General features: G+C 53.2%; 9 protein-coding genes across 9 annotated transcripts; 3 read left to right on the top strand and 6 right to left on the bottom strand.

Annotated features, from left to right (window-relative positions):
* Window positions 1-197: 197 nt before the first annotated feature.
* N0V89_007370 (uncharacterized protein) lies at window positions 198-1,370 on the top strand (the record flags this gene model as incomplete). The annotated part of the gene is made up of 3 exons (XM_056216133.1): window positions 198-319; window positions 400-571; window positions 636-1,370. 3 exons carry the CDS (start codon window positions 198-200, stop codon window positions 1,368-1,370), a joined length of 1,029 nt encoding a protein of 342 aa, XP_056070380.1.
* A 1,314-nt stretch (window positions 1,371-2,684) lies between these two features.
* Window positions 2,685-4,349, bottom strand: N0V89_007369 (uncharacterized protein; the record flags this gene model as incomplete). The annotated part of the gene is made up of 2 exons (XM_056216132.1): window positions 2,685-3,448; window positions 3,566-4,349. 2 exons carry the CDS (start codon window positions 4,347-4,349, stop codon window positions 2,685-2,687), a joined length of 1,548 nt encoding a protein of 515 aa, XP_056070379.1.
* A 446-nt stretch (window positions 4,350-4,795) lies between these two features.
* On the bottom strand, window positions 4,796-5,594 carry N0V89_007368 (uncharacterized protein; the record flags this gene model as incomplete). The annotated part of the gene is made up of 2 exons (XM_056216131.1): window positions 4,796-5,393; window positions 5,590-5,594. The coding sequence occupies 2 exons, from the start codon at window positions 5,592-5,594 to the stop codon at window positions 4,796-4,798; spliced, it is 603 nt and encodes a 200-aa protein (XP_056070378.1).
* Window positions 5,595-6,834: 1,240 nt separating this feature from the next.
* Window positions 6,835-7,656, bottom strand: N0V89_007367 (uncharacterized protein; the record flags this gene model as incomplete). The annotated part of the gene is made up of 2 exons (XM_056216130.1): window positions 6,835-7,506; window positions 7,555-7,656. The coding sequence occupies 2 exons, from the start codon at window positions 7,654-7,656 to the stop codon at window positions 6,835-6,837; spliced, it is 774 nt and encodes a 257-aa protein (XP_056070377.1).
* A 1,440-nt stretch (window positions 7,657-9,096) lies between these two features.
* N0V89_007366 (uncharacterized protein) lies at window positions 9,097-10,550 on the bottom strand (the record flags this gene model as incomplete). Its single annotated transcript, XM_056216129.1, has 5 exons — window positions 9,097-9,116; window positions 9,170-9,250; window positions 9,302-9,657; window positions 9,715-10,425; window positions 10,483-10,550. 5 exons carry the CDS (start codon window positions 10,548-10,550, stop codon window positions 9,097-9,099), a joined length of 1,236 nt encoding a protein of 411 aa, XP_056070376.1.
* A 2,040-nt stretch (window positions 10,551-12,590) lies between these two features.
* Window positions 12,591-14,063, top strand: N0V89_007365 (uncharacterized protein; the record flags this gene model as incomplete). Its single annotated transcript, XM_056216128.1, has 2 exons — window positions 12,591-13,388; window positions 13,452-14,063. The coding sequence occupies 2 exons, from the start codon at window positions 12,591-12,593 to the stop codon at window positions 14,061-14,063; spliced, it is 1,410 nt and encodes a 469-aa protein (XP_056070375.1).
* A 691-nt stretch (window positions 14,064-14,754) lies between these two features.
* On the bottom strand, window positions 14,755-15,955 carry N0V89_007364 (uncharacterized protein; the record flags this gene model as incomplete). Its single annotated transcript, XM_056216127.1, has 4 exons — window positions 14,755-15,127; window positions 15,207-15,324; window positions 15,386-15,752; window positions 15,806-15,955. 4 exons carry the CDS (start codon window positions 15,953-15,955, stop codon window positions 14,755-14,757), a joined length of 1,008 nt encoding a protein of 335 aa, XP_056070374.1.
* Window positions 15,956-18,155: 2,200 nt separating this feature from the next.
* Window positions 18,156-19,820, top strand: N0V89_007363 (uncharacterized protein; the record flags this gene model as incomplete). Its single annotated transcript, XM_056216126.1, has 4 exons — window positions 18,156-18,449; window positions 18,496-18,867; window positions 18,919-19,674; window positions 19,728-19,820. The coding sequence occupies 4 exons, from the start codon at window positions 18,156-18,158 to the stop codon at window positions 19,818-19,820; spliced, it is 1,515 nt and encodes a 504-aa protein (XP_056070373.1).
* A 435-nt stretch (window positions 19,821-20,255) lies between these two features.
* On the bottom strand, window positions 20,256-21,334 carry N0V89_007362 (uncharacterized protein; the record flags this gene model as incomplete). The annotated part of the gene is made up of 2 exons (XM_056216125.1): window positions 20,256-20,739; window positions 20,796-21,334. The coding sequence occupies 2 exons, from the start codon at window positions 21,332-21,334 to the stop codon at window positions 20,256-20,258; spliced, it is 1,023 nt and encodes a 340-aa protein (XP_056070372.1).
* Window positions 21,335-21,568: the final 234 nt, after the last annotated feature.

Genomic DNA, 21,568 nt, shown 5'->3' with positions numbered 1-21,568 from the left:
TTCGGTTTGTCATTCCACACAGAACGCGGGCAGCATTATTAATGACGTGTAATGGCGCGATGTGGGGTATGCTTAGGATTTAAACAAAAGGGGTAGGCCTACACTACCATATTCGGATTTATAAGCGTTCAGTGCATTGTGTGGACTTCAATTGAATGCTCTGAAAAGTCTTGGGGAAAGTAAATAATATGAGCACTATGAAGGAAGCTGTTGTGTCTAAGGGCCCCTCAGTCAAACTCGTGGACAGTCCCATCCCCAAGCCAGGCCCGGGGCAAGTTGTTATCCAGGTTGTGGTGAGCGGTAGCAATCCTAAGGATTGGTAAGAGCCCCCAAATTTCCTTGTTGTTGGTTTTCGAGGCTTTCCTTTGATGATAGAGAAGCTGATTATCAAAATTACAGGAAGATCCCAGAATGGATGGGCCAGACAGCAAACACTGGTGATGACATCGCCGGTATCGTGCACTCGATAGGCGAGAACGTGTGGGAATTCAAGAAGGATGACCGAGTCGCGAGTTTTCACGAAATGATGACGCCCGGAGGTAGCTTTGCTGAGTATGCTGTTGGGTGGCAGGTAAGCAGTTCCAATGTTCTCAAGATCTTTTGTCTTTCGAACGTACGATTGATTCTTGCTATAGCACACGACCTTCCACATCCCTCAAAAGATCTCCTTCGAAGAAGCCGCCACTCTCCCCCTCGCTGCCATGACAGCCGCCATCGGCCTCCACGTCCGCCTTGGCCTCGACGCACCCTGGGTTCCGCACTCCAAGAACCCGGAGACGCCTCTCGTTGTTTACGGTGGTGCTTCTGCGGTTGGTGCATACGCTATTAAGCTCGCCCAGCGCGCGAACATCCACCCCATCATCGCTGTTGCAGGCCGTGGCATCCCGTTCGTGGAGAAGCTGTTGGACTTATCCAAAGGTGATACTATTGTGGACTACCGCAAAGGCGACGACGCTGTCGTCTCAGGGATCAAGGACGTCCTCAAGGGCAAGAAATTGCAATACGCTTTCGACGCCGTCTCCGAGCACAATAGCTACACCAACATCGTGCAAGTCTTGGAGAAGGATGGACACATCACGCTTGTCTTGCCAGGAAAGAAGTACGAAGGTATTCCTGAGACGGTGGACAAAACGATTACTAGTGTGGGCGAGGCGCACAAGAACGACAAGGATTTTGCGTACGTGTTTTTCCGATATATTGCAAAGGGCCTGGATGAAGGGTGGTTCCAGGGACATCCGGCGAAGGTTGTGAAAGGGGGTTTGGAGGGCGTGGAGAAGGCGCTAACGGATTTGAAGGAGGGGAATGCGAGTGCGGTGAAATATGTTTTTAGGATTGAAGAGACGAAGGGGGTTAAGGGGGCGCAGTTGTAGATGGTGGGGCGAGTTGGATGAGGCACACACGTGGAATTTACCTAAGTACATAAAAAATCCTACTCTTCAAGCTAGACAGGCTTCATTTCTTTCAGATATTCGATTCCATATGCCTTTGTGTATTCTTTGACGAGCAGCTATCGTCCGGCTTTGTGCCCTGACAGGGCACCAAGATTATGATATACAAATCTATGTTGCAAGTTCGGTAACCCTAGTTACCACTGGGGCCTCCCTTCCACAGCTGCTGCAATGTCAGGTCGATTACCATTTTAAGTCATTCAATAAGATGTAGCTATAGGCAGAACTTTGATCACCACTTGGCGTACAAGTGTATCCAGATGTCAACGTCTCTTCGCGCGACGAGGGCACTAGCGCCAGGGGCATCAACGAAGCGCACTTGTGAACCATCTTCACAAGTGTTGATCGATTTGAGACTCACGCGACACGATTCAATGATGCTTCTCTTGCAGTAGTGTTTTGTCTGGAGTGATTATCACACGGTTCCCAATTCCACCTCACCCATGATCTCCTTGTCCAGATCCGTGGCTAAGCCCGGGACTAAGCTCCTTGTCATTCAGCTCATGCGCTTTGCTATTATGTGCCAGTCGCCATGATTTACAGGCTCCAGGCCGATCGAAAGTCGGAATGTAACGTGTGTAAAGTAATGAACGCAACAGTGTGATTGTTCCAGTTGTTCATAGACTTGGGCCTCCACGGCACAATCGCAAACGTACTGCGGCACCCTGCGAATTGATGTCAGAGTAAAGTTAACATTTTGACCGAGCAATCACGTGCATGTGTTTTACTTGCTTATCTGTCTATAAGTGTTTCCTATCCAAAGCTGTGAATCAAGTTGAGCGCACAGAAAACCTGATGAATGTCGCTCAAAGTCTATCTGAGATTATATTGATGGAGCCATACAGCCATAAAAGGCTCACAGAATATCAGAACCAGATCAGATACAGAAAAAAGAAAAGAGCGAATATCTTGGCGGCTTCCATCACCTGCGGTCACCCACCCGGGTACACAAGACCCACATAACGCAAGTCGACCCACCATGCGCAGAAAAGATAAAAAAAACATACAACAGCGGGGATTCGCTAATTCTCACGAACTTAACTACTAATCCGCCGGTACCCTGCTTAAGTACAGCTGAGCGAACGGGAAGCTCTGTTCTCAAGGTCCTATGGTCGTATGTGATGAGAATTATTTTTCTTTAGCTTATATAGTACAGCAATTGAGACTGAAACTGCGGAAGGAACACTCGATATCAACCTGGTAAGTGGAGATTGCTCTCGAAATGCAATATAGTCCTCAGCTCCTAGGTCTCAACCCCACCTTACACCCCCCAAGCCCAACACACGTAATACCTAGCTTTTCCCTCCAAGGCTCATCATCCCTTCCCTCTACATGAAAGGTCTGCAATAACCTCACAACAACGAACATGCACTCAGTGAGCGCGAAATTCTGCCCAATGCATATCCTTGGCCCTCCACTGAACGGTAAATACGCCCATCCGGGCCTAAGAGGACTCGAATCGTGTCCCTCATCCAGCCAGCGCGTGGGGTCAAATTTGTGAGCGTCTTCCCCAAACACGTCTGGCCGTCGGTGCATAGACCAGGGAAGGTAGACGACGTAGGCTCCTTTGGGGACGAGAGTCGGTGATTGCCCATCGGGTCCGCCGCCCCGAGGCAATATTGTGTCATGCAGAGCTTGCCGAGAGTTACTGGGTACGATAGGGTACATTCTTTGGCTTTCGTTGATGAGAGCTTTGAGGTACTTCATGTCTTTGAGTTGCTGGTACGTTGGGATGTCGTTTCCAACGGAGTCCTCAATCTCCTGGCGGAGCCGGGTCAGCATTTCTGGCTGTCGAGAGAGTTCCCAAATGAGATTCGATAATAGAGATGCTGTGGTGTCGCGGCCTGCGAGCAGGATGTTGAGAAGTTCGGAGCGGATTACGGTGCGGTTCTGGGTTGCGGAGGAAAGTTCGTCCAGGAAAACGTAGCGTTGGTTTCCAGCATCTTTCTCGGCTGGAGATTGACTCGCAATCTCCTTATCTATGATTTTGTCCGTGAAGTCTGAGAGTCGTTAGAAACTTTCATCGTAAGCTTGTTTTGCCCAAAAGAGCCACCAGTCATGCAAGCATATGGGACGTGAGCTCTTCAAAATACAAACAGAACTCTCAAATAACGTACCTCTGATAGCTTTCGCACATTTCTTGAACTTTCGATCCGGCAAGAACATCCCCAATATACCATACTTCTCGTTTCTCTCACCCATCGGATTTTGACAATATTCGAAAGCTTCGATGAACTCCTTGCACGCAGTATCTTCCCTGCTGTAATCAAGCGCATCCGTACTCCTTCCAAACAAGAACTCAGTCGCAACATCCAGCGTCAACTCATGGAGCAACGGCTGCAAATCCACGGTCGTGCCATCTCTGGGAACAATCTGTAGAAGTCTTCCCGTATGTTTCTCCATTATTGAAACGTCTGCGACCTGCGAGCGCTCAAAACATGGCCGCAGCATATCTCTCGAACGCTTCCACGCCGCGCCCTCGCTCGTGAAGATGCCGTGCCCGAGGTACGCGCTCATCTGCTGAATGCGTTCTTGGCCTAGGCTCCACTGGTCGAAGTTGACGGCTAGCATTGCTTTGACATTGTCTGGGTCATCCGTCCAATAAATTGTCTGGCCGACCATCTTCACAGTCATGGTATGGGCGTTGTTGGATGTAAGGATTCTGGTCCAAGATTCGAGCAACTTGTGCTCGCGGTAGGCTTTCATATTGGAAAGGAAGTGATCAATACCGAATATCGTGTATTTTGAGGTGTATTGCTTTGCGGGAAGACAGCCATGTTGAGTTGCTAGGGCGTGGCGCGCGGCGCCTGTGGTGGCTCCCCAGTAGACGCGGTAGACGATAAGGGCGGCGATGCAGGGAAGAGCGATAGCCTGAAGATAAACCAAAGAAACGAGTGCCATGTTTACAATATTGTTGAACATTCATGAGAGGAGTTGGAAGGGAAGAGAGGGATATGGCAAGGATTCAGGCAGCCAAAAGTGTACCTTGTACTAGCTGAAAACACTTAGTTCGAATTCGTATCTTTGCCATCACCTCCAGCCATTTCCGGTTAGCATCACCATCGCAAAGACATAAAGAGAAGATGGAGCGTAATAATTTGCGGTTGCGAGGTCCCTGAGAAGTTATGCTTCAGCTTTGTGTCGTGAACGTTACCTAGCTGAGGATCTGTCGCGGGGTTGCGTGGCTTTGAACGTTGGCTTGCGCTTACTGTAAGACGACACGTCGGCACTTGACCATGAAGATGCAATACTTCAAGTTCACCATCCCGCAGGCCTTACACAGTCCGTCAGAGACTTGTTCTTATCCGCGCCGGGTACCTTTCACGCCGTCAGCGAGGGACTACAAATCATAGCTTCACCATTGTAGGCAGATCGGACCCCATTTTACTCACATCATGCACCACCGCAAACGCATCCCAATGCTTATCCGCATGCGGCGTATACTCAATCCCATTTACCGTCCCATTTGCTGCCTCCCAACCCCAATAATGCCCCACGAACGCGTACATCATATCCATCCCCGCCGCGACCCCCGAGCTCGTCCACACCTTCCCATCTTCGACCCACCTCGCATTCGGCACCCACTGCACGTCCCGCCCATGCCTCGAATCCGTAGCCCAAGTCCATGCACTCTTGTTAGTCGTCGCCTTCCTACCCTTCAGCACGCCAGCCCGCGCGAGTGTCGTCGCGCCAGTGCACACCGAGAGCACGTACTCCGCTTCGCCGAAACGGCCAGCGATGAATTTCTCCATGGTAAAGTTGTTCTGGTTGTCGAGGACGAAGTCGCCTGTGCCGCCGGGGACGATGATGATGTCGAGGGGCGGGGCATTGGAGAAGGAGTGTGTGGCGATGATTTGGGGATTTATGCCGAATTTGGGATCGAATAACGTGCCGTTAGGACCTATGGTGAATGGGACAGGGGCGCGGGCGCCGACTGGTCCGGCGCTGAAGGAGATGGTCGATAAGGTCATGTTGTGTGAACCCGCGAGTGAGAATAGGATTTCGACTAAGTAGGTGGGGTGTCAGGGCTGGGAAGGGATTGACGAATTTGTGATTCAGATACGTACGGGGACCGAAGACATCGAGGGGTTCGAAGCCTGGGAAGACGATCTTGAGGGCGTCAATTCAAGGATATATAGACGTCATGTTAGGGAAACGTACGTATCCGATAGAGGGTGACGAGTTATCGGTAGTGACACTCTCTGCTTCATAATTCAATGCGGCTCTTAGCTGAGCATGTCCTAACTGCGCAATAGACAGTCCCGCTACGAGCATAGTTCGCAATCCTGGCATGATCATCTTTGCAAATGATGATTGCCCAAAAAAGATGTAATGGTGACAATCAAAACGTCCGAGTGCCGGAGAATCTGTTCGCCCTCGTCCTTTCTTATAAGTACCTCACTAACCCTGCACGAAGTCTTGCTCTCCACTCCACAAATGTTGCGTTTCTCGATTGACGTAAGGTTCGCGCGAGAGTAATCTCCAATAACGACCCTTCACAACGTTAACACTTAGACTAATCCTTCGTCGTTAACCCTGCATGGCTTCTCGAACTCCGCTCCATGAACGTTCCTCTCCTCGATCGACGCAGAAGTTCGCGCGAGAGCAGCTCTTACAAATTAAAGTGCAGCAAACATGTCCCGTGTGTAGCAGAAAATCCAATCACGACTCTTCATAACATTGTCACTTGAACCGATGCTCCGTCATAATGTCCACTTGTTACCATATGGTTATGCGGATATTTGGGACATGCATCTACCTGTAATAGTGATTGGCTGAACACACTTGATGTAGGTCCGAAGGAATTAGCGCATGAGGGGGTTTGCGGTGGTATTGCTTACCGGAGGATTGCAGAACATACGTTGACCTCGATACTGTGTAGTGCACGAAGAGGCAGGCATCAACTACGTTACTGGGTCTGTATTCAACTTCAAGCAAGTTCATAATGCCATATGCCGTTAATAGCATCGAGACCCGACATCTTCTTATGAGAGGCTAGGGCAACAATTTGCGAGCGTAATCAAATGTCATTTCGCAATGACCACGAGGTGGCGGGGAGAAAAGCACGACTGCTGTAGACATCGACATGATGACCACCTCACATATATCACATGCACGGGCAAGGACACGACTGCGAGGGGTATACACTGATCTTGTTAGATCCCACTAGCTCTCGACCATTAGGCGCTACGCATAGCAATCCTGACGCGAACGATGCGATGCAACAACGTGCTCCACGTCCACCCGCGAATCTATAGACATATGCAGTCGAAGATAAATGACAAAATTTGGTATCTCACTTAACACCGAGAAACGAAGACAGAGTCATACATGCATAAAGAAATCCCAGGAACCGAAGATGATTTTTCCAAGTCTCGGAGAGGGTTTACAACATGGCGACGAGGGCAGCGACGGCACCGGCAAGGCCAAGACCAGCCTTGAGGCCAGAGGCAGCACCGGGGAACTCTACAGCGGGAGTAGAAGTGGGGACCATGTAGCCGCCAGTGGCAGAGGTCTTGAGCGACGCGGGGACGGTGAGACCACCAGTGGGGTAGATGACGCTGGCGGGAGGAGCACCGCTGGAAGCGCCGGTGCCGACCGGGGGAGCAGGTGCGTAGACAGTGGTGGTGGTGGTGCACGAGGAGGAGGCCTCAACAGGGGTGCTGCTGGGGGTCTCGACAGCGCTGGAGGGGACAGCGTAGCCGGAAGCAGTCATGGAAGCGGTAGGCATAGGAGCAGCGGAAGAGCTCTCGTAGGCACTGGACGAAACAACGCTGGAGGAGACGACGGGAGCCTCGTTGGAGATACCGAACTGGGTGGAGTACTGGTAGTGACCATCGACATCATCGATGAGCTGGATTCCGTAGCCACCAGGGCCGTCAGTGCCCTCGAGGGAGGTGGGAGGAGTCCAGGTGTAGCTGCCGGAGTTGTCGATGCTCTCAACAATGACCTGGTTGAAGACAGCGTTGGTGGAGGGGCCCTTGAGCAAGATCAGGGAGACCTTGTTGGGGGAGTCGGCAGTCCACGTGATGGTGAAGGGCTTGCCAGCCGGGATGGACTGAGACGGTTAGCGCGGTGTTCCGTTTCAACTCGAGGATGGACTGACCTGGATGAGAGGGGCGGTGATGGCATTGCCAGAAGGCTCGCCAACGGGGGCGTGGTAGGCAGCGGCAAGGCCGGCGAAGAAGGCAATGATGGAGTACTTCATTGTGATTGTTGTGGGATTATGGGATTAGTCGGTGCGACGAAAGACAGACTGAGGTATTAAAGGTAAAGAGCGACGGGGGTGTTAAAGAACGGCTGAAGAAACGAGTCTTCGTGAGTGAGGCTTTGCTGCTTGACGGAGATGGTGAGCGAAAGACGAGAAGCGAACGAGGCAGTGAGGAGGGTGGTGTATATATTGCACCGGGCAAGGATGGCGGGCCCTGCGCGCCTGCCCTGCGCTGATGCCGCCCCGTAGCCAATCTCGCCAATTGTTCCTGCAGTAGCGCGGTGGCTCCTTCCAATCGCGCATGTCGCTGCTGCCTCTGTCGGGCCCCGCTAACCCGCTCCCGCCTAGCAGCGGACTCGGGCCCAATCAGCACCGCCGCCCAGCAGATTGGACGACCAACTCCTGCGCCTTCAGGAGTCGTGCATTTCGGCCTTTTGGCGACGGCTGCAATTTCTCGCCCAGCCGGGCCAATCTCATTTCCAGGAATAGCCCTACAGCGAGCCACCGGCAGCGTCTGACCGAGAATCGATACTTGCGCGCGGCGCGACTGCAAGCCATCATGACATCGCTCGTCGACGATGCGCTGCGACGTCGTGAAGGAGCAGCCGGCGCAACAAGCGCGACAGTGAAGCCTGCGAAGAGCCGGCACTTGACCATCGAACATCCTGGCCATGGACTCTCTGGGCCTTCCTCCGCTCTCGGGGCCATCTGTTTGATCACCCTGCCTCTCCGGATTCACAGGCGCCATCCTGCGATTGGCCTGGACCGGAGAAACAACAAGCTTCAGGCTGGGCGTTCTTGCGACTCAGGCCCAGCCCGATAGATCTCCGTGCCCCAATCGATATGCCATAAGGCACAGCACGAGCGCCCCATGTCCACCGTCGAGGGTCGCTCACGGAGACCCTGACGTCGTGCTTGGTGACAGCCGTTTCGTCGCACCGCAGCACAGTCAGCCGGACCAACGGCCCTGTCTGTCACTCCAAACTTCTGAGATTGCGTGTTGGCATCACGCGGGGCCAGTGCGGAACGGCACATGCGAAATTGCGCCCGTATGGTACCTTCCCTACGTACGAGTGCGCCGCTCGGCGCTTTTCTTCTTTGGCCCCATCGTCAACAACACGGCGCAAAGGCAATCTTAGCCTGAATGAGTCGCGTGCTTGCGCAGGCAACACTTTGCATTTGGGACCCAAATTTCATCTTCCTTCGTTATGTACAGGATCGTTTAAATGTTAAGGGCATTGAGAAACCTCACGCGGGAGTCTAGCGAGCGCTAAGGGGTATCCATCAAAGAAGAAGAGTCGTCAAATCGTTACAGTGGCTTAGAAGCTTACGGCGGGGTGAGCGAGCGTCGAAGGTCAGAGAAATTGCTCATATGCACGCTGGCGGCGAAGCGACCATAAGCACGTCATGTACAGAGCTCATGCAGCCAAATACCGCTTAACCACAGATGCCAGAGTCTGTCACCGGTTAGAGCCTGTTCGTCAGGCAGATTTTAGGAAGGTTGGCTTACACTTGCGCGCAGATGGATCGTTCACCGGCTTAGGGAAGAGACCGTTGGCCAACAAATCTTGCATGTCCCATTCCGGTGCACCTGGGGTAAGATCAGCGTGGTTCATACGAAATCGGGGCCGCAACAACTCACCTTCAGTTTTCCAGGTCCAGAAGATCCAGCCTGCAGCCTTCTCGTAACCCTCGAGTTGTGCTTCAATGAAGCGTCCGATGTTGTATTTATCGTCTGATGACAGGTTGGCGACGCTGCCGGAGGACTTGCCTGCGCAGCTGCCGATCGCGTTGTCGTTCTCAAATGTCCCGTCGTAGCGCGCACCCTTGTTCTTACCATTCAACCACTTCGCGCAATCTGTGATGCCGCCAGTCCACTCGCCTGAGATGGTAGCCTTGTTGGACGAAGCCATTTCGCTACCAAAATCGCAGGCCGCTTTGATGTGGTCATCGGGGCTCATGCTGAGCTGGTCAACGTTGAAGACTTCATAGTGGTGCCTGTACAACTCCGCGTTAGCACCCTGCTTCCAAATTGCTGCAGTGGGCAATACTCACGTGTCAAGCAGCAGGTTGGACATGCCAGCGCCCCAGTCATTCCAAGACGCCACACCCTCGAAGGCTTCGTGGAACGCAACGGCCACTTGCGAGTTCTTGAGGTTCCCCCACCCATCCATGTAAAATTGTCGAACAGTATTCATGTCAAGGCTAGATCCCATAGGCTCATTCAGAAGCTCAATCGCCGAGACGGCAGGATGCGCGGCGTGGTCATCCCTGATCTTGTTCAACACCTTTATGGTGTGCGCGACGGTGTCACCCTGAGTCCATTGAATGCTACCATAGCGGCCCGAGTTATCAAAGCCGTTTTGAGAGCCTGGTGCACCATGAAGATCAATCATAACTTTGAGGCCTGCCGCCTGTGCCCAGTCGAGTGCTTTGCCCAGCACCTGGTAAGCGCCTTGCACGAATGGCTCGCCATCGAGAGCAATGACACTCCAATACCCGATCGGTATCCTTACGTGGTTCAAGCCGGCTGCTGCCATCTGGTTGAAGTCGGCCTGCGTTATCCACGAGTTCCAATGCTGCTGCAACTTGCTCATTGCGGCGTCCTTGCCCAGCTCTTGGGTCAATGTGTATTCGTCTACAGCGCCGTTGCCCTCAAACAGACTTGGTGTGATCCAAGGCTCGAGCACAAACCAGCCGCCTGTGTTCACACCGCGAACCTTTGAACCCGCGTAGTCAAACGACGGTGCTCGCTTGTAGGGTGTGCTAGGCCTTGATCAGCGTCTAGTACGTACTAAGGGCAAGATGATGAGTAACACTTACATGGGTGATGCATTGGAGCTCAATGCGAGCAATCCAATCGTCACGACGCTGCTCCAGCTTCTGGGCATGGTGCTGGCTGTATAGGTGAAGGTGGTTGTAGCTACCTATGTGATGGAGACAAGCTCATGTAAAGATAATTGATGAAGCTCTAAGCTATGTATAGGTGTAACAGATGCTAAGGAGCGAGGCAATGGAAGCTTTTAGACGCTCCCGAAGCTCTGGGGGAGCAACAGCCTTATAGGAAAAGCCACGAGGTCCATCCCAAGTTGGTTTTCGCAGATCATCGCGGAGTAAACACGCACTAGTCTCACGAGAAGCTGCTCCGAAAGGCAGACGTCAAGGTTGCAGCCGTGAGTCAGCTCCCAGCCGTCGCTCGAGCTCCAAGTGACGAGAATCATTTCTGCTTCCTCTCGTGGGAAACTTCTCACCAATGACGTGTCGGCGAGTCTAGTATTTTGCCACGACAGCTGTGTCTTTAGAGTTGTGAGGGTCCAGGTCAGCTGCAGGGTACCCCGACACGGCAGCACAGCAAGATCAGGTACGGCGATGGGATTGGCTCATCGCCAAAGCTATGATGTGGGGATCGCCCTCGCGGAACCCAAGGCGGGATGGCGGGGGCCACGAGCATCATGCCGTGGGGAAGGGCCTTCAGCGGACCGTCGATCGTTGCTGTTGCCGTCAGATGGAAACTTGGAAGCTTCGACGGCGGCTGAAGTGCGGTGAGGCTGCCTCATCGCCTTGCGCTGGATGAGGCAACACATGGGAAAGTCCACATGGCACTTTTGCCGGCAGAACCTGGGCATTGCTGTGGTAGTCAAGGAAACAGCTAAGCCAGCTTGCACGCGACTCGTCACAATGCAAGATGGTTCTACGGGACTCCATCTGCCCATGTTTCCGCCCCACGAACGCAGCCTCCTGGGGGCCTTCCACAAGCCAGACCTCGGCAGAAAGCGGAAATAAAGCGTCTTCCCCGCAAAACCAAGCTTTGCGACAATCGTCTTTGCGCCGACGCCGCGTCTAGCAACCGCGAGCTTCGATTCGTCCCTAGAGGCCTCGAGCGTCACTGGTGTATTTCCCCCAAGCGACCATCGTGACCGGTGAGCTCATCCACGGGTACTCTGGTAGGCGAGAAGAGGCAGCGACAGACCCGCGACCTCGGTGAGACACAGTATCTGAGTGTCACACGCTCGGGATGATCATCGGCGCGCAACACCTTGCTGGCCGACGCCTTAAGATTTCCGAGCATGGGCTGCGCTGAGCGCTCAGCTGACCTGCGCTGAACGGCGTGACGACGTCGTGGTGATGACTGTATGGCCGCTTGCAAGAAGCATGTCCAGGGTAGGTATATCTTATTAGTAGAAAGGGAGCGGTCAAAAGAATCCCAGACGACAGGGTGACATCAGACCTGGCCTTCCAAGTATCCACGGTCTTGGGATAGCCTGGGTAGTTACTCAGGTGTGGATGACGGAGGCGAACATCATCAGTTGCTCGCCGCACCTTCGTCATAGTACGCCGAAGTTGCTTTGAAAGAGACGACGACAATGAAGCCGTGGAGATGTCAACTTGCGGGGTGTAGCACATAGCAGTATATGTACTTGCGCACGGGTCCGCATGGCGTGTGTAGCACTCTAGGCTTGCTGCAGCTTTTACAGTGGTGTATAGACCAAAGTGGGAATCACGAAGTAGAGCTGAAACGCAGTCAAGCGATGATCAGATGGAGACATGTGTCAATTTTGCTGACTTTACTCACCGAACCCACATTCATCAGCACTTGTCGGTAAAGTTATCGTGGTATGCGTACTGTCATTTTCGAGCAGGATCCTCGGCACCGCCAAGAACCATCCCTTACGAATGACTAAGGAAGTAAACTGGAATGTTTGCTCCATCTCTACCATCTGCAAACCGCTGATACTATCTCCTGCATGCAACGGTCGCTCATACTCTTTCTATCGGTCGTTCCTTCCCTTCGTCTCGATGTAGTTCTGCGTAGGGCAGGCGCAAGGCGGCTCCGTGGCTGACCTATTAGGTAAGCGTTCCCAGATTGTCTCATCCGGATTTCCCCTCTTTTGTGACCAGCCCGTTTTACGATACCCGTACAGGCCTCCGACATGGGGCGCCACGCGAATCCCGACATTCGACGCGCCTTCGCCGAGTTCCAGGACCAGGACACACCTTCGAAATGCAACAAAGTGCGATGTCTCCACTGCGGTTTCGTGCGCGCGAAGAATACCACGCGCCAAATCGAGCACCTCCACGCCTGCGAAGCCTATCTGGCCTCTCCCGAAGCGCAACAATGGCATGCACAGAATGGCGACGAAAACTCCATGAACGCGGGCATGGCGCCCAACTCTGTGCTCAGCGGCCAGCAGCCCAATCCGAATCTCCAGATCAATCGGAGAGGCCCCAACAACAAGCGCGCCCGTGATGGCCAGCAACTTGCGCCCCATATGAACATGCCACCGCCCATTGCGCCGTCGCTGACTGCCCATCTCCTCACCATATGCGCGCAGCCGTTCACGCAAGCAACACAGCAGCCTTTCCTCTCGCATGCGGGCTGCGGTTCTCTAGCACCCGGTCCGCTCTCACAATGGCTGGTTCAGGATGGCCACTATGCGCGCGGGTTTATACGATTTGTGGGACAGCTGCTTGCTAAATTGCGCCTGCCGCAGACTGCAAATTCGCAGTTCCATCCCATGTATAGGACCATGGATCTGCTTATATCTGCTTTGAACAACATGCGCCGGGAAATGTCCTTCTTCGAGATCACAGCTACGAAATATGGCCTCACGCTTAACCAGGATCCTCCCACGCCTATTACACGAGCGCTGCTGGATCTGTTCGTGAGTGCAAGTAGCTCGAGTGCTTCTTTGCTGGAGGGCATGGTGGTATTGTGGGGTACTGAACACGTAGGTTTGGCCAGAGTCTCAGTGCTTTCCTTTCCTCTTTTTACACGGCTAATGGATATATAGTGCTACCGTACAGCCTGGCAGTACGCGTCCTCGTTCAGCAGCTCTCTCTCCACGCCGAGTACCGATAACCACATCGTTGCCCTTCACCAAGCACTGATACCGAACTGGACATCGCCCGCATTCAGCAAATTCATCGACGCGAGCAGAGCGCTCGTCGACGAGCTTGCCAACATCACTACAGCCCGTGACGGCAAAGAAGAGATGACGCGATGCGAAGAAATATTTCGCCAAATATGTTGGCTAGAGGAGCGCTTCTGGCCGGACGTTGATGGCATGGGCGAAGAGGACGACAGCGCGAGACTCGGTCCTAACCTCGGCCCTATGGGTACAGGCATGGACAACGGAATGAACAACGGAATGAGCAACGCGATAAATAACGGCATGAACGGGCCTATGCAAATGAATGGACCTCAGATGAATGAAGCGCAGATGAACGGCCTACCGAACGGCCTTCCGAGTGGCTCCATACAGATGAACGGTCAGATGAATGGTCAAATGAGCTCCCAGATGCAGCCGCAGATGAACTCACAGATGAACAATGGCGAGAGACCGGCGGGTGGTGATGGGAGAAATAACTTTGCTGGACTGGAGTCTGTGGGTCAGAGCTCATGACCATTCTCTCGCGGGCGGGCGAATGTCAACGGTACATTGTCAGGTCATATTGCGGGAAACGCATCCTAGGTCAAACCACACCAGGATCGAACATGCAGTCACCGATTTGCAGAAGCTTCCGATATCCAGGGAGCATTTGGCCGAAGACGTTGCGTGTTTCCTGAGAAGGCGGTCAGGTAAAGACACCACCACACAGACATAGTTCGGCCTAGCCTGTTGTTTGATTTCATGGCGTTCGGGTTGAAGGCGCATAGGCTTGATCACGGACGATATCCAAATTTCTCATCTTCGGATTGTTGTAATTAGCCCAGAGAAAAGACTGTTGTACACTCTTCATCTGGCTTTTTCAGCTCTACCAATGATTGCCGTGACGATGAAGGCTGCCAATGCACTGCAAGACTACATTAGGGTCCTGCATCCGTTCTTGAACTGATACTTTGCGGTACAACCTATATGCAGCGGTCTTCACGCTGCTATACTCGAGTCGCAGTAAGTACCTTCCGACTAAAGCAAGGCTCCATAGCCTCCTGTGGTCTGCATCATCCCAGGACACCACCCGAAGCTGCGCGCCTTCCCCTCTACACCGCGCTTGATGTCACGACAATCTCATCCGTCCTCCTAATCCCAACCCCATCCTCCCCCTCATAACCCTGGATCGGCAACTTCGCTTCCCTAAGTATACTCTCCTCACTCACATTATCGCTCCCCATCCTAACCTTTGTCGTAGCACCAACCCCAGCCCCCATACCCCTACCGAGGCGCCCGCATACACCCTGCTACTCATACCACTCGCAGCGTCCTTCCTACTCTGCGAATACCCATCCTGCGCATACTCTTTGAGAGGGTAGGAATGGCCCGCCCGGCCGCTGGAGCCAAGCCCGTACTTGGAGCCATGTACGATGCGAACGTAGAGCGGCCGCAGGATCGGGATGCACGCACATATTATGGAGGTGAAGACTTCGGTGGAGGACCAGAGGAGCATGGGAACGGTATCGTAGACGTATTCTTCCAGCGAGGAGAGGGATTGTAGCTCGTAGGTGCGGACGATGGAGCAGATGCCTGCGCTGTGGGAGAGTTAGGTCTGGCGTGTGCGATGGAGGGCTGGGTGGAGATAGTAGACAAGAAGGATAGATGCGAACTTACAACACACCGAGGGAGAGCCCAAAAGCGACGGTTAACTTTTCTTTACGCTTCATGTTGAGGCCCATGATGATGTGCCAGGGGAGGATGGCGAGGATGAAGTCCATAGCCGCGGACCAGGCTTTGATTTTGTTAGTTGTAATCATGGTGGAAGACAGGCTGAAAGACAAGTTGAGACTTACCGCCCATACTCAACCCGACGTGTGTGAAGTTGAGCCAACAGACACCACCCTCTATTGTGGGATCCCACAAAAAGGCGGCAGGCCTGCATTGAAGGAAAAGCAATGTCGTTGTAATGGTACACAGAATGGTAGTGCTCACGATGCAGAACCAGAGCAGCGCCTTGTGCCATTTGAAAATGACGATACGCAAGAGGAACACGGCGACGGATGCCTTCGAAGCTGCGATGCCCATGATACAGATCCCCTGGCCAATGGCTTCCAACATGATCGCTTTGGAGTAGTCTGCCGGGTCGACAGCGGCTCTTTTCCTACCGATACCGTACGTGAGTCCTACCGTGATAAACCCCACATAGCCGATGAAGGTGATCTGGAATCACTCAGCTGTTGTCACAAGCTAGGCATTGTTCGAGAGTCACTTACTAAGTTCACAATCATGAGGAGGTCGTCCCATCCTAAGCTCTGAATGAGAAAGTAGCGAGTGTACAATCTCATACCAATGAAGATAACAGCGAGCACAACCTGAGTCCACATCACCCCATTGAGAATACCGGCAAAGTCTTCGGTCGCCATATTGAAAATGGAGACTTCGTACGCTCTAGGAGCGCTTGGGTTTTTTTGGACTATAACTTTTAGAAACGGACAGGTTCAACGAAAGAAAGCCGTCTGGTGGACCCAGAGCTTTAGAGGCCCTCACTAGATCTCGTGCTTGACCTTGTGCATGTAGAGGTCGTCAAGGGCCCAACGAAGGAGTGTGGCGTTACCGGGCAATGGAGATCTTTAAGCCCCTAAAGAAGCAACAGATCATTGCAAAAAAGAAGGGCCCTTCAACTAGATCGAGGTTCAGAGTTCTAGGGGTATTAAGGCATGCCTAAGACCGATTATTTAGCTGAGAAGGTTCGTCGCAGCGATCTCCCTGTCTCGTTAGTACGAGGCTGATCAAGTTCAGCACCGTTTGCAACGGGAAGAGGATGAGACGTGGAATCGACTCGGCGAGCGGGCCGATAGGATGTTATCTATCTGTTTTCGATGCTGGGGAAATGAGATACCCCGGTTTGAAGGAGGATGTGCCCAAAGGGTGTTCTCGTGCATACAGATCGGCAGGTTGCGACGGTGCGTACCTCCTTGTCTAATGCTTCACTTTGAGGGGACCCACGTTTGCAACCCAGCGGATGGGGCTATGCATCCTTGGTCGTAGGCAAGGCTGGGGGCATCCAACTCTGAGGCATAAAGGCAGTTGGAATCTGCCATGATGGGAAGTGCTGACCGGTGGGCATGATGAAGATTTCCGTAATTGACTCCATCAGGCTGAGGATCAAAACGAGAACTACCGTCTATAGCCCGTTGAGGTAGAAGCATCGGGCCGTTGCAGCATCCTTCAGGTGTGAGGGCCAGATGCATGTGTCCTGCACGGGACAGAATCCATGGTGTCTGTTCCGAACCAGCTAGCTGGGTTCGCATACCCTGTTCGGAAACACTTGGCTGGCCACGCGGTGCGTAAACACAAGCCGAGCTGTCATTCGTGCGAGACAGTCCCAATAATGCAACCAGAGTGAATAGATCTTCCCGCTACAAGACTCCCGGCGCTATGTCACATCTACTTGTCGTATAGTACCACGTCGCTGACACGATGTCGCTGGGACTAAGGATTGCTATAAAAGGTATGTAAATTCGGTTCGGGATGAGAAGACGGCTACAGTAGCAATGCACAGAGATCTGCGTCGTTGGCTACGAATTGAGCAACGCAACGGGCCGATGCGGTAGTGTCCGCACTCGGAGGGTATGTAGGAATGCGGCGTGGTCAGAGGTGTCATTGGGACTTTGGCCCCAGACAAGGACGATTTTGATTGATATGCACCCAAGCGATCCAATGGTGGCCCAACGCTTTCGAACCCGCATACGCACTCCTTGCCGCCGCGACAAGGGCATCCATCAATAAGCAGTTCAATTGCACACAAGCATGGCGGCTGTTTGTCCCTTTCTGTACTCTTGGCGCCGTTGACAAGCTGTTGAAGACGCCATGCGCCTATCCCGCCCACCCGATGGACTCCTTCGCCATCTCGTCACACATGCCCTCCTATATAACAGGGAGGAGTAGCCTGCAAACCTCCGATGTCACTGACCAATCTGGTCGTGCAGAAGCTTGCGAGTACATCGATGCCGTTGAGCAATAGCCGCCCTCTCGCGTGGTCCTCCTGTTCCGCAGCTGCAGGTATGCATCGGGAGATGCAGCTTTCCGATGTCAAAGTCCGCATCCCTCACCGTTTGAGGTCTGCTACCTCCGGATCTTTCATCCCCACACCCCCGACCGACCCCTTAACGGTGAGGAGCCCGGCTCGCTGAGTGGTCGAGCATCACAGCGAGACATGCTACGAGTTGGGTAAAAATCGACAGCATGCTGGTATTCGGCACAGTATTCGGGCCTTTGGGAGTTCAAGGCTTGGTGAACGGACCGAGCCATGTCTACGCATGTGTAGCACATGCTGTTCCCAACGCCTGCCTCATGTACTATGAATTCAGCAGCTTGCCGAGCGCCCGGGCGTACGCAAACGTAGTTCAAGGTGCCTAGCTCCGTACGGGGGCCAGAAATCTGCAGATACCCACGCAAAAGGTGACACCTGCAGCCAGAGTCGTGATTGCCCACTTTATATGCCTGTCTTTCCACGTTTTCTGCTTTTTCGTCTGCTTGTTCCTAGTTCGAGTGCTCGTCTTTTCAATCTCGTCACACACGATTTTGCCTCTATTGGTGTTCCACGACAGTGTCACGTTGAACATGGCGCTGGCATCGCTGCTTCTCCAGATCAGCACGCTTGGACTTGTCGTGCTCATCACCCAATATGTTCTCGCATACTCGCGGTCGCCTCTGAAGAAGATCCCTGGCCCTTTCCTGGCCAAGTTCTCGGATCTCTGGCGTCTCTTTAATGCCTATGAGAAGAAGCACATTACAACGCAGCTGCAACTTCATGAGAAGTACGGCGACTACGTCCAACTGGGCCCAAACGTTGTCAGCGTTGCAGACCCAAGTCTGGTCAAGACCATCTACTCCACCAGGGGAACTTTCTTGAAGGTTCGTACCTTTCATCTATAACGATTGTGGTCACTCACAACAATAGAGTGACTTTTATGCTATCAATGATGCTATGCAAGATGGCAAGATCATCCAGAACATCTTCGGTACCCGCAGCAATGAGTTTCATTCCAAATACATTCGTCCCGTTCAGAAGCTGTACACCTTTCAGAGCGTCAAAGAATACGAACCAGTCATGGCCCGGTCTCTTTCCACCTTCTTTCAAGAGCTCGAGTCACGCTTCGTGGACGGCGCGAACAAAGACAAGACCTGCGATATCGCGGACTGGATATCGTATCTCACCTGGGACATACTGGGCGAAATGACTTTCAGCAAACCATTTGGCTTCATGGAGCAAGCCACCGACGTTGGCGGTATGCTTGAGACCGCCGAGAGGAATATGGACTATCAATCAGTGGTATGTCTTCCCCTGCTCATCCTCCAAACCCACTCCTGATAACGTCTTCAGATCGGCCAAATGCCCTTCCTCGACAAGTGGCTCGCCAAAAACCCCCGCCTCGCCTCAAAATTTCCCGCCTTCGCCGCCACCGCCGGCTTCTGCGTCGAGCGCTTCTTAGAGCGCATGCAGAAACTCGAACAATTCAAGGGAAAACCCGACTTCATGAACCATTTCCTGCGCGCCAAAGAGGAGCATCCCACCGTCGTTACGGACAATGAAGTTATCGCGTACATGATCATCAATGTGCTCGGCGGCGCCGACACGACATCTATCACCACCAAAGCTGTCGTCTACCACGTGCTCAAGAACCCCATTGTGCAGGCGCGTCTCGTTGAGGAGCTGAGGGATGCGAAGCTGAACCACCCTGCACCTTACTCATCGCTTGAGAACCTCCCGTACCTGGATGCCTGCATCAAGGAAGGTCTCCGCATCCATCCCGTCGTCGGACACATCATGGAGCGCGTAGTACCGTCCACCGGCCTCGCGCTCGCCAACGGCGTCACGCTGCCTCCAGGCACCGTCGTCGGCGTAAACCCCTGGGTCGTGCACCGCAGAGCCGACGTCTACGGCGAGCGGCCCAATGAGTTTCTGCCCGAGCGTTGGCTACAGGGTAAGTCTGAGAGTGACGCGGAGTTCGAGGGAAGGATGAGAAGGATGGGCGACGCAGATCTGAGCTTTGGGAAGGGGAACAGGGTGTGTCTGGGACGGCCGCTGGCGCTTGTCGAGATGGCGAAGATTGTCGGAACGTTGTTTGCCAAGTATGAGGCAAGTATTGAACGTATACGAGATTGCGTGAGCGGTACTGACCTCGCGTGCAGATTGAGCTGGAGGATCCAAATGCAGAGTGGGAGGTGCATCCGCAATGGTTTGTCTGGCCGCATAAGATCAGGGTGAAGATGACAAAATACTGAGCTTTCTTCACGTATAGAACGATTGAGGTTAGGCTTGCGTGAGCTAAACTAATGTCAGTGGTTTTTATGAAGTTCTACCAGTGATCTTTGTATTGCCCTTAGTGTTGTAGATGTTTGTTGCGAATACTTTCAGATGTCTTGAATCTTACATGTCACACCTTCAATAATCTCGGACCAAGTAAGGCCTTCATTAGTCAGTTGAGCTGTGTGCCTGTTCAGTACTCGAATGACTAAACCAGGGGCATCTCACCGTAGGCTCAACTTGGTGCACATTGGTCCTAACAGTTCTGACGAAGTGTTAAAGACGCAAAGAAGTGAATTCAAACTTGTCATATTCGACTAGGAGAGGGGAGTACAATACAATTCAAATCACTTCCCAGGCTCAGTGCCTGTCCTTACTTCCTTCACATCCTGTCACCCTCTATGATACGTCTTCTACTTCCTCCTTCCCTGCTGCATAGCTAGAATTTGCACCATCCGAATGAAGATGTTCAAAAAGTCCAACTCCAGCGAAATCGACTCATTAACCGCATCCTTAGGCATAAGCCCCCGCTCAGCCAACCTAGCATGATGCAGCACCTTCTGCACATCATACAGCGTAAAACCACCAAACACCGCCAGACCTCCATACAGCCAGATGTTCTCGGTCCACATGAGCGTTCGTGCGGCAGTGGCAGGGATAACCATGGGAGCGAGACCGGACAGCGCGACGATAGCGACACCAGCGAGTAGCGGGCCACCGAGGTAGAGGTACTTCTCCTGCTTTGCGGTGGCGCCAACGAAGGCGATGGAGCCCATCATGCCGGCGGTGTAGAGGCCAGCGCGAGCGAGGATGGCGGGGTGCATGAAGAAGAGGGGCGAGAGGAGGGCGGCTTGGCAGAGGTTGAAGGCGGTCCAGAGGCCGTATTTTTGTACGTAGCTGTTGTGCCGTTAGTATCTTCCTCTAAGATCATGTATGAGTTTTGCAATACTCACTTGTCCGGATGCGTAGCGCGAGTGCCATACATGGTACCAATACTACCAACGAGACCAACACCAAGGACCAGCCACGGATTCGCAGCCATCAGCCGGAAGCTCCATCCGTTCATGTGCAGTGCGCGCGCTGCGACACCGATGATGCCAATGCCAAGTCCAGTGTGCATGAAAGTGTCGTTCAGGTACCGTCTCTCGAAGTCGGGCATGCCGCCATCCTCACGGGTTTCCCGGTTGAAGATGAAGTTGATGCCCAAAAGAGTGGCGCCGAAGATACCAGCGCCGTAGATGAGTCGCTGTTTCAGGTCGCCCTGAGCCACGGGGTTGTAGGCGGTCTGCTGATACGAGCGGCGGAAGGTAGTGTGGAAGCGGAGGGCATTGCGTGTGGAGGAAATCGAAGGCGTCTTGGGAGTGAAGAAGTTGGGATGCTGCTTCAACGGCGTCTTGTGGAATCCGCGCGCGAGGACGGGTTGCGGTTGCTTAGGTACTGCTTGTCGCAGGGTCGCCGCGACGGCGAATGGCCGTCGTAGTATGAAGGCCATGGTGTGTGTGACGAACGGCGACGATGGGGAGGCGACGAGTTGATGAAATGATGGCAAGCAAAGTATGACGTCCACATGAGTGGCTGCCGCGGCTTAGCCGGCGGAATGCGCGAGAACCAACTCCTCACCAGACGAACTCATCTCGCACATCACCTTATCACCGAAAATACTATCGCAGTGAGTCCTCAATGTTTCTCTCATTTACGCTCCGGTCGACTGCTATTACCGTAAATT

The sequence above is a fragment of the Didymosphaeria variabile genome (assembly GCF_027946475.1).
Source record: "Didymosphaeria variabile strain IMI 356815 chromosome Unknown scaffold_5, whole genome shotgun sequence".
NCBI classification, from domain to species: Eukaryota; Fungi; Ascomycota; class Dothideomycetes; order Pleosporales; family Didymosphaeriaceae; genus Didymosphaeria; species Didymosphaeria variabile.
This window is presented reverse-complemented; position numbering and strand designations above follow the sequence as displayed.